Source organism: Bufo bufo, chromosome 5, assembly GCF_905171765.1.
Source record: "Bufo bufo chromosome 5, aBufBuf1.1, whole genome shotgun sequence".
In the NCBI taxonomy this organism is placed as follows: Eukaryota; Metazoa; Chordata; class Amphibia; order Anura; family Bufonidae; genus Bufo; species Bufo bufo.
The window spans coordinates 496,518,234-496,529,912 of record NC_053393.1 but is presented as its reverse complement, the minus strand read 5'-3'; the positions used below and the strand labels follow the sequence as shown (position 1 = coordinate 496,529,912).

The following is an 11,679-nucleotide window of genomic DNA, read 5'->3' as shown; positions in this document are numbered from 1 at the left end:
TTCATTTAAAAAAAAAAATTACATTGAGTAGTCACATATAGGTTGTTAATATGTTGTAAAAAAGTTTGATGAAGTGTCTCTTTAAGGCTGCGTTCACACGAGCGTGTCCGGATTAGTTCCGGATGCGTCCCGGCGTGTTGCGGCAAACCCGCGCGAGTAGGAATGCAATTGCAGTCAGTTTTGACTGCGATTGCGTTCCGATGTTCAGTTTTTATCGCGCGGGTGCAATGTGTTTTGCACGCGTATTCTGAATCGGCTGCAAAGGCTATGAATGTATTTTTCAGTAACACATGGAGCTCATTGCCCTGAAGAGATTATTCATCCCAAATCACCTTTCCAGATAGCTTACTCAGTCACAACTCACATGAAAGAAGATCTGGCGATGTTTATTCGTCGTATGATCCGTAGAATGCAAGTTACAACAGGTAAAAGAACGATTCTTCCATGCAGGTATAGAGAATAGACACAGGTCAGATGAATTACAGCAATAAAATGGCTGATACAGCAAAGAGGGGGAGGAGACTGAGCAGCATGCAAACTAAGGAATGCCACAAGAGACAAACTAGATAGGCATTAAAGAGACAGTACATAATAAAAATAATATCATGTAACATGACACTCCCCGCCTGAAATCTTTAGATTTCAAAGTCTATCACATATATAAAGATAAGTCCAACTTGAACCTGTAGGGGAAGAAACGTTAAAGGTAAAACTGGTGTATAAACCATAGATACGAGATACCCGCAAACACAAGAAGGTATGCAGTAAATGAACAATGAAACATGACGTCCAAAAAACAGATGGCTTGAGTCCTGCGGTCTATCGTTTGTAATCGTGGGACTTCAACAGTAGCACAGTCAATAGTGATAGTGATATTCTCCCCGCCATAACAGGTATAGCCGGTACTCCTGCCTAAGTCACTCACTTGGGAGAAGAAGCACCAATTCCGTGATTGGTCGTGAGAAAGTCCGAGCAGAACCTCCTTTAGTTATCTTAATTTCAACCTTTCGAACCTTTCCGTCATCGCTGGGCATTACGCTTGTTACAAGACCCATAGGCCACTCATTGCGACAGACTTCTCTATCTTTCAGAAGAACAAGGTCTCCTACTTTGAGGTTAGGCTTGGGTGTTTGCCATTTGGAACGGCTTTGAAGGGTATGCAGGTACTCCTTTCTCCAGCGGTGCCAAAACACATTGGCTAGGTGTTGCACCCGTTTCCATTGACGCCTATAGATATCCTTCGGGTCAATCTCGGCAGAAGATATCACGGTAGTTCCAACCTTCTGAGTAAGGAGTGTGGCTGGGGTAAGGATCATTGGAGCATCAGGATCGGAAGATACTGGTACTAGAGGCCTTGCATTAATGATGGCGGATACTTCTGAGAGAAAGGTACTCAAAGTCTCGTGAGTAAATAGTGAAGACTTGTGGTCCTGCAACATGGAATCGAGAATTCTTCGAGCGATTCCAATCATTCGCTCCCAGGATCCTCCCATATGCGAAGAATGTGGTGAATTAAACAGCCAAGTACATCCATTGTTTGCTAAGAAATTGTCTAGTTGAAGTTCTTTACAGGCTCCAACAAAGTTGGTACCACAGTCGGATCTTAGCTGTTTGACAGGTCCTCGGATGGAGAAGAATCTTCGTAAAGCGTTGATGAAACAAGACGAATCCATTGACTCGATCACCTAGATATGTACAGCTCGTACGCTGAGACAGGTAAACAACACGGCCCACCTCTTGCTATTGGCTGCTCCACCGCGAGTCCTACGAGTTACCACAGTCCACGGACCAAATACATCAACTCCAACGTAGGTGAAGGGTGGATCTGTACTTAGGCGATCAAATGGCAAGCTTGCCATTTGTTGTAGTTGGTGTCTACCTCTTAACTTGCGACACTTGACACATTTAAAAAGCAGGGAAGAAACACATCTCTTCATTCCAACAATCCACAAGCCAGCTGACCTGATAGCGCCTTCTGTAAATTGTCGGCCTTGGTGCTGTATTAGTTCGTGATGGTGCCGTATTAGAAGAGTGGCAATGTGGTGCTGACCTGGTATGATGACGGGGTTTTGTTCCTTGCTGCACAGGTCAGATTTCTCTATTCGACCTCCAACTCGTAGCAACTGATTGTCATCGACTACAGGGTTCAGATTAAATAGTGAACTACCCTTTGATAGAGGTATTCCACCTTTGAATCTGTGCAACTCTTCCATGTACACTTCTTGTTGTACACAGCGAATGATAACCCTTTCCGCCTGCTCAATTTCCGTTGCAGTAGGAAGGTTGGTACAGATATGCCAGCCATGACATTCTGAAGTTGAGCTCCTTTTAAAACAATGGGCAATGTGTATCAAATAAGCAACGGTCCTAACAGCTGATGACCAGGTTGAGAAACGTTCAAAACGATGCGACTTTAGTTTTTGTTCTGAACTCGCAGAGGTACACAGTGTGGTGTACATAGACCTGATTTCTTTATCATCGTCAGGATGTACCAGTTCATAGGTAGTGTCCGTGGGAATTGAGTAGGAGTTTTCAGAAAGAAATCTTGGAGGCGACAGCCACAAGCAGTCGAGGAGAGCTACTGGAGATATAGCTCTTGTCCCACAATCGGCAGGATTAAGGTCAGTGGGAATATGGTGCCATTGCTTTGGCAAGGAGAACCTTCTGATACGTTCTACTCTATTGCTGACGTACACGTAAAACTGTTTAGTTTGGTTGTAAATGTAACCAAGCACTATCTTGCTGTCTGTGTAAAATGTGAAGGAATCAATGTTAATGTCCATCTCACTCTTTATGACTTCAGCTATTTCCACTGCTAGCACAGCTGCACAAAGTTCAAGTCTGGGTATGGTATGTGCGGGTTTTGGTGTTAGCTTTGTCTTGCCTAGAACAAAGTTGCAGTGTATGACTCCATTAACTCCTGAGGTCTTCAAATAGGCCACTGCAGCTATAGCTTCAACTGATGCATCAGAGAAAATATGGATTTCCCTCTGGACAGCGGCTGAGATGGAAACTGGGGCATAGCAACGTGGAATTTGAAGCTGTTCTAATGTCTTCAGAGAACCTCTCCATTTCTCCCATCTTTGTTGTTTCTCAATAGGTAACGGAGTGTCCCAATCTATGTTATCAGTAGTAAGCTGTCTTAATAACATCTTACCTTGGATGGTGACTGGGGCTATAAATCCCAGTGGGTCGTAGATGCTGTTCACTACGGACAAGACTCCTCTCTTGGTGAAGGGTTTGTCACAGGTTGACACCTGGAAGGTGAATGTGTCTACTTTGATGTTCCACAGCAGACCTAGACTTCTCTGCATAGGGGGTGTGTCTGACCCAAGGTCAAGGTCTTTCACACTGGCAGCATAGTCCTCAGGGTGAAATGCATTCATTAGCTCTTGGCTGTTAGATATAATTTTGTGAAGTCTCAAGTTTGCTACAGCTAGCATCTCTTTTGTTCTGGTAAGAAGATTAATTGCTTCTTTAGCAGTAGGAAAGGATTTGAGCCCGTCATCTACGTAAAAGTTCCTTTCAACAAATTGACGAGCATCGGATCCATACTCAGCTTCTCCAAGCTGAGCTGTCTTTTTTAGTCCATAGATTGCTACAGCTGGGGAAGGGCTGTTCCCAAAGACATGTACCCTCATTCGGTAATCAATTACCTCTTTGTTGATGTCGTTGTCCTTGTGCCATAGAAACCTGAGGTAATTCCTGTTATCTTCCTTGACGATGAAGCAGTGGAACATTTGTTGAATGTCGGCCATCACCGCTACAGGTTCTTGACGAAAGCGAATTAGGACTCCAATGAGGTTGTTGTTCAAGTTGGGCCCTGTGAGGAGCATGTCGTTAAGTGAGAAGCCTTCATGTTGGGCACTGGAGTCAAAGACAACTCTGATTTGGTCTGGCTTTCGTGGGTGATACACACCGAAGGAAGGGAGGTACCAGCATTCTTCTCCTTCTTTCAATGGGGGTGCGGGTTCGGCATGACCTCTGTCAAAGATATTCTGTATGAAGTCCACAAAATGTCTTTCCATCTCTGGCTTCCTGCTTAAGGTACGCTTTAAGGAGGAGAATCTTTTGACTGCTTGATGTAGATTGTTTGGTAGCTTCTCTCTCGGGAGGCGAAAGGGTAGGGGTGCTACCCAGCCATTGGAATCTTCCTGAAAGAACTCATTGTCCATTACTTTAAGGAATTCTTTGTCTTCTGCCGAAGGAGCCAACTTGTCATCTTCACTGCTTACATTGAAAACTGTAGAACCAAAGCTGTCATCGTAGGTGCGGGAAAGGTTTGTGTTGCGATGTTGCAACTTGCAGCTAGTTACCTTCTCCTTCACCCAGTAGTGATGTGGGCATGGCTCAAAGTGAGTATTACGACCATTTGGCAATACATTTGTCTTGAATGAAGAAATGTTAGTAGGCCTTTTCATTTTGCCTATACAGACGTTGCCTATGATGACCCAGCCTAAGTCCAGGTAACTGGGCGAATGGGGCCTCTGGAGGTCCGCTGACCTGCCTGTGTACCTTGTGGATCCTTAGAATATCTCTTCCCAGCAGAAGAAGGATTTTAGCATCTTTGTCAAGTGGTGGGATTTCACTGGCTATTGACCTTAGATGAGGGTGGTAGAAGGCAACTTCTGGTGTAGGTATTTCTTCTTTGTTGGCTGGTATCTGGTTACACTCTACAAGTGTAGGTAAGGGTAATTGTAGGTTATTTTCTAGGGAGGACACAATAAATCCATGAGCCCTTCTTCCAAAAACCTCTGTAGTTCCACTACAAGTGCCTAAGGTGTAAGGGTGAACCTCTCGTTTTGTGCAAAATAGATCGAACAGTTCGGATCGTGCAAGCGATCGATTGCTTTGATCGTCTAAGATAGCATACACCCTTAAAGTCTTTTCTGGCTGATCCTTGTGATGAATATTCACTAGGCATATTTTAGCGCAAGATTTGTCACAGTGGTCTTCCCCACAGACTACAGTGCACGAAGAAAATACCATGGTGGAATTAGGTACGTGATCTGTACTCTTCCCGCTGTGGTTCTGCCCAGGAGGAAGGTCTGCATGTTGTGAAGGATTGGACTCAAGGGGATGGAGTGCTTGCACATGGTCCTCGGAACCGCACTCTATGCACTTGATAGGAGTTTTACATTCCTTGGCAAAGTGATCGGTGGAAGCACAGCATCTATAACATACCCCAAAAGTCTTTAGGAGTTCCTTTCGTTCTTGTAGGGGCTTCTTTCTGAAACCGATACATTTTTTGAGGGGATGAGGCTTCTTGTGGATGGGACATAATCGGTTTGGGTTTTCGATCTTGCCGCTCTTGTTTGGGGCGGGAGTGGGAATAATGTCTGTCTTCCTAACGGACACGGGACCTCTGCGGTTCCTGTAGCTAGTATGTAGGTTGTCACCTTTAGGTGAGGGAGTATTGAACTCGCTGAATGCAAAACTAGGATCGTTCTTGGTGTCAGCAATGTTCCTGACGAAATTGCAGAAGTAGGAGAACGGGGGAAAGGAAACCTTGTTTTCCCGTTTGTATGATGACCCAACTTGGATCCACTTTTCTTGTAGGCCATGCGGAAGCTTGCAAACGATAGGGTTAACTCCTCGAGCAGTGTCCAGGTAACTGAGGCCAGGTAGCTTAGGGTCAGTTTTGGCAAGCTGGACTTCGAGAAGAAGGTCGCTGAGTCTCTGGAACTCTATATTGTCCTTACCAGATATCCTTGGGAAATTTTCCAATCGTTTGAGCAATGCATTCTCTATGGCTTCAGGACTACCGTAAGTCTGTTCTAGACGCTCCCATGCTGCGGTGAGACCTGCAGTTGGATTGTCGATGTAAACTGACCTGAGGCTCTTGACACGTTCTGTTGACTGTGGGCCAAGCAACCCGATCAGCAGATCCAGCTCACGATCGGCAGTAAAACCGATACCGCCTAATGTAGTTTTGAAAGCGGCTTTCCAGCTTCTATAATTTTCAGGATGGTCGTCGAAGTTTACTAGGCCTGACTTGGCGAGCTCATGTCGAAGTAAGTACTTTACTACCTCTGTTGTATCGGTTGCCTCTGACTTTACATAGGAGGTTGCTGGTTGATTGTTGTGGATTGCATTGTTTATGGTATCGTTGCAAAGAGACGTGGGAAGATATGGTGCAGCAAGGGCATTCAGCTGAATTGTTGGGTGAAGGTCTGGAACAGTACTGTTAGCAGGAGGCTGGCGACTTGCTTGCGGATTAGTGTGCCGTTTTGTGACATATGCGGGATCAGCATGACAGTCGGGAGCTGCACTGGGGTGGGTTTGCATGTAGGAAGTGGCTGGAACGGCTTTTACCTGATGATGTGGTGAAGTCCTTGCGTTGCCGTGAAACGTGGAGGTAATTGAGTGTTCACTGCTGTGGTTTAGAACATAGTTCTTAGTGCGTTCAAAAGGATCTTCTACATCTGCCTTGACGCTGACCCTTTCGCTAGCATTTTCATCTGCACCGATAGCTTGTTCCAAAACCTTTAGTTTTGCTGCAGCTGCCTCGTAGTTGCTCTGTTCCTTTAAAGCTTCAATTGCTGCCCTTTGACGTGCCGTTTGAGCTTCTATTGCTGCCTTTTGATGCGCTGCCTCGGCTTCCATTACTGCCTTTCGATGCGCTGCCTCGGCTTCCATTACTGCAACCTCGGCCTCCATGTCTGCTCTCTTTTTTGCATATGCGGCCCGTATCTTGATAGCCTCTGCTTCGGCGCGGGCATTCATTAGCTGTTCACTAAGCGTTGAGTGCCTTGAACTTCGGGATCTAGAGGAACCTTTAGAACGTCTGGTGGATACAGATTTGTGGGATACAGTGTCCCGTGGCAGCAATAATTTTGCTTCTGCCTTTGCTTTAGTTCGCTGGATAAAGCTTTCTCTTTCCTCATTAAGAAGCTGGGCATTGTTAAGTTGCTCTAAGGACTCCTCAGTGTTGATGCTTTGCAGAATAGTTTTATATTTGTTGCTTGTAGTCTGGTACAGTTCGTATGAAGCAGAGAGATGCTTTATGGCGCCCTCTAGTTGCAGTACCTCATGGCTGGGACATGAAATCACATCAATGTGGGTGAGGATTTTATCCCAAATCTGCTTCAAACTGGTTGCTAGTTCAGTTCTCATGGATTCATAGTTCTCTTTAACCTTCCAAGTGGGTTTCACAGAGCGTTTGGTCAATGCAGTGAACTCTGGGTCCTCATCCTGACTTTCTCTGTGTGAAGCATGCTGTGGTGTTTCATCACACACTGAGCCCTTTCCACTCATGATGGCCTGCAGTACACAGGCTTGACTGTAGCAGTGAAGAGTGTCTGTGTACTGTGAGGAGCTGTAACAAGCTGTGCTGGGGTTGTATGCAGAATTCTCATGCAATACACACAGTTACACTTCACTATGATCTGTCCTGTGACGCAGTTATCTCTGTGCAGGCTGCTGGATACGTTCTTTTACTATTCTGAATCGGCTGCAAAGGCTATGAATGTATTTTTCAGTAACACATGGAGCTCATTGCCCTGAAGAGATTATTCATCCCAAATCACCTTTCCAGATAGCTTACTCAATCACAACTCACATGAAAGAAGATCTGGCGATGTTTATTCGTCGTATGATCCGTAGAATGCAAGTTACAACAGGTAAAAGAACGATTCTTCCATGCAGGTATAGAGAATAGACACAGGTCAGATGAATTACAGCAATAAAATGGCTGATACAGCAAAGAGGGGGAGGAGACTGAGCAGCATGCAAACTAAGGAATGCCACAAGAGACAAACTAGATAGGCATTAAAGAGACAGTACATAATAAAAATAATATCATGTAACATGACAACGCGCGTGATAAAAAAACGACTGTGGTACCCAGACCCGAACTTCTTCACTGAAGTTCAGGTTTGGGTTCGGTGTTGTGTAGATGTTATTATTTTCCCTTATAACATGGTTATAAGGGAAAATAATAGCATTCTTAATACAGAATGCTTAGTAGGTGATCAATTGAGGGTTAAAAAATAAAAAAAATTAACTCACCTTGTCCTCTTGTTCGCGTAGTTCTCCCGGTCTTTAGTTCTTTAAAAAGATGAACTATGGGCTAAAGGACCTTTGGTGACGTCAGATCACATGCTCCAATCACATGGTACATCACCGCGGTGATGCTGCGATTTTCACGCAACGCATAAGTGATGCGTGAAAATCATCGCTCATCTGAACAGCCCCATTGAAATGAATGGGTCCAGATTCAGTGCGGGTGCAATGCGTTCACCTACCGCATTGCACCCGCGCGGAAATCTCGCCCGTGTGAACGCAGCCTAAGGATTAATTCACACACAACAGATTTTGTAGAAAAATTTCTACAACTACAAAGTAGGTCCGCACATGTTAGTAGGGTTGTTAATAGGGCAGCATAGTAACATTGGGGTCATTTACTAATCTGAAATACGCCTAAATTAGGCGTATTTCAGGTGCAGATGGCTGTGAAACTTTTCCCTGTTCATGCCATGTCTAAAAATGTGGGCGTGGTGTGGGTGAGGAAGATGACAGGCCTGCGACTCATCATAACTCTGAAAGATCCACCACCAGCTATGGGCCTTTATTAAGGACCGGCGTCTTAATAAATGTGCCCCTTAGTTTGTAAGGCTGAACAAAAGACATCTGTCCATCCAGTTCAGCTAGTTTTTTTTCCCTGCAAGTTGATCCAGAGGAAGGCAAAAAAGACCCATGAGGTATAAACAAATTTTCCTCATTTTAGGGGGAAAAAAAATTCCTTCCCGACTCCAATCAGGCAATCAGAATAACTCTCTGGATCAATGACTCTTCTCCCGAAATCTAACTATAACCTGTAATATTATTACACTCCAGAAATACATCCAGGCCCCTCTTGAATTCCTTTATTGTACTCACCATCACCACCTCCTCAGGCAGAGAGTTCCATAGTCTCACTGCTCTTACCGTAAAGAATCCTCTTCTATGTTTGTGTACAAACCTTCTTTCCTCCAGACGCAGAGGATGTCCCCTCGTCACAGTCACAGTCCTGGGGATAAATAGATGACAGGAGAGATCTCTGTACTGACCCCTGATATATTTATACATAGTTATTAGATCTCCCCTTAGTGGTATTTTTTCTAAACTAAATAAACAAAAATTTGCCAATCTTTTTAGGTGGTTTGATGTGGATGGATTTCTGTAAGTGCCATTCAGATGAATGGGTCAGTCACAGAAATGTCTTAAATAGATCTGCCATGTGTGAATGTAGCATTACTTCTATGCTAAATCCATCTCATTGTCATTTCCTAGAAGCTAAATATTGTAGATAGCCTAATCCAAATCCAGTATGTTATATGGGGAATTCAACTATAGCAAAAAAGCTGAATTGTGACCTTAATACAACATTGCCAACCGTTTTGTTGCCTAGGAGTTTACAGGCTTTGACCAGGTGCTATTCATTACTCTCTATAGAAAAATTACTATGATCAATTACAGAAAATGAAGATGCTTTTAAAAAATGTTATATACATGGGTAATTTGCACTGGAAATTAATACTAGCATTTTTCACAATTTTACTCCCACTTTGGTCACTGTTAATTTTCTTTTTGCGACAGACAAATTGACAAGGTAACAGTGCTATGTTCACAATTTACCGTGAAAAATATGAACCTACAGATTTAAAAGAAAAATCTAAAAAATACCCCAAACAAGAAATAGGACAAGAAATAGCTGCGTTCCGAAAAAATGTACAAACAGATATGAGGAAATTGAAAACGAATACAGTATTCATTAATTTAACAAGAAAAGAGGTAGAAGCGATAAAACAATTACAATCTTTACAGAATATTACAATTAGACCAGCAGACAAAGGAGGAGCAATTTTTAATTTTAGATACTGACCAGTATGATTAAAGAGGACCTTTCACCGATTCTTACCCTATGAACTATCTATACAGACATGTGGAGCGGCGCCCGGGGATCTCACTGCACTTACTATTATCCCTGGGCGCCTCTCCGTTCTGCCGCTATGCCCTCCGGTATCTCCGCTCACTAAGTTATAGTAGGCGGAGATACCAGTCCCTAAGTTATGGTAGGCGGAGTCTGCCCTAGCGCTGGCCAATCGCAGCGCAGAGCTCACAGCCTGGGAGGTTATTTTCTCCCAGGCTGTGAGCTCTGCAATGCGATTGGCCAGCGCTAGGGCAGACTCCGCCTACCATAAATTAGGGAACGGAGATACCGGAGGGCATAGCAGGAGAACGGAGCGGCGCCCGGGGATAATAGTAAGTGCAGAGAGATCCCCGGGCGCCGCTCCACATGTCTGTATACTTAGTTCATAGGGTAAGAATCGGTGAAAGGTCCTCTTTAAGAATGTAAAAGACAACTATCTGATCAATCGACTTACAACAATTCGAAACACTATCCCACTAATGAATACCACAAAGAACTAGTAAAATATTGTGATATAGGACACAATAAAGGAATTCTTCTAGAACGCGAATATAAATATATAGTTAGAACACAAAAAAGACTACCCATCTCTTACTGTATCCCTAAAATTCATAAAAATTATAATAATTCGAAACACGATCCCACTAATGAATACCACAAAGAACTAGTAAAATATTGCGATATAGGACGCAATAAAGGAATTCTTCTAGAACGCGAATATAAATATATAGTTAGAACACAAAAAAGACTACCCATCTTTTACTGTATCCCTAAAATTCATAAAAATTATAATAATCTGCCAGGAAGACCCATTATCTCTGGTATTGGCTCTGTGTCATTAAATTTATCACAATACATAGACAAGATATTACAGCCTGTTGTCAAGCGAATACCATCATATATAAAAGATACGACCGATATTATATCAATACTTGAAAAATTTGATTTCCAGGATCACTGGATTCTTGGTACAATGGATGTTAATTCCCTATATACTATCTTAGAGCATAATCAGGGAATAGAAGCATTAAGAAAACAACTGGAGTCTAATGGTCAATTACACAAGGATCAAATCAGATTTGTATTAGAGGGGGTCAAATACATACTTACCCGTAATTATTTTACATATGAATCAGAATTTTATGTTCAGGAAAGGGGAACAGCCATGGTTACCAGATTTGCCCCAAGTTACGCCAACATCTTCATGGCGCAATGGGAGAAGGATGTTGTCATATCTAAATTTGGGGAAACTGGTACTCTGGCGTCGTTACATTGACGACATCATTTTCGTTTGGCAAAATACAGAGGACAATTTAAATATATTCCTACAGGAAATTAATACAAATGCGATAAATCTGAGTTTTACAACTAGTATAAGTAGAACACAAATAGAGTTTCTCGATCTAATCATTAAAATTGATAATCATAGACTGGTATGTAGCACATACCAAAAAACAGTTATGAAAAATAGTTATATTTTTTATTCAAGCTGCCACCTTCCTATGTGGTTATTAAATATTCCAACTAGTCAATTCAGAAGAATCAAACGCAATTGTACAAATAATGAACAATTTGAGAATGAGGCAACAACAGTTCTTAGAGAAGAATTATCTGAATAGGGCATTAGAAACGTCTTTGGAAAAAGTCATGAACAGAAATAGTTTTTTTTACAGCCACTAAAAGGGAAATTAAGCAGGATGATAATCTTCCTGTTATATTGCCATTTCATGCACAATATAGGTTGAAAAAATATTCAATAAACATTG

At 42.8% G+C, this 11,679-nt stretch overlaps 1 protein-coding gene across 1 annotated transcript; it reads right to left on the bottom strand.

Annotated features, from left to right (window-relative positions):
• Nucleotides 1-729: 729 nt before the first annotated feature.
• On the bottom strand, nt 730-7,257 carry LOC121002590. The gene is made up of 4 exons (XM_040434036.1): nt 6,646-7,257; nt 4,516-6,612; nt 2,108-4,388; nt 730-1,573 (listed from the first exon to the last, which is right to left on the bottom strand). Exons 1-4 carry the CDS (start codon nt 7,255-7,257, stop codon nt 918-920), a joined length of 5,646 nt encoding a protein of 1,881 aa, XP_040289970.1. The 3' UTR covers nt 730-917.
• Between the last annotated feature and the right edge of the window lie 4,422 nt (nt 7,258-11,679).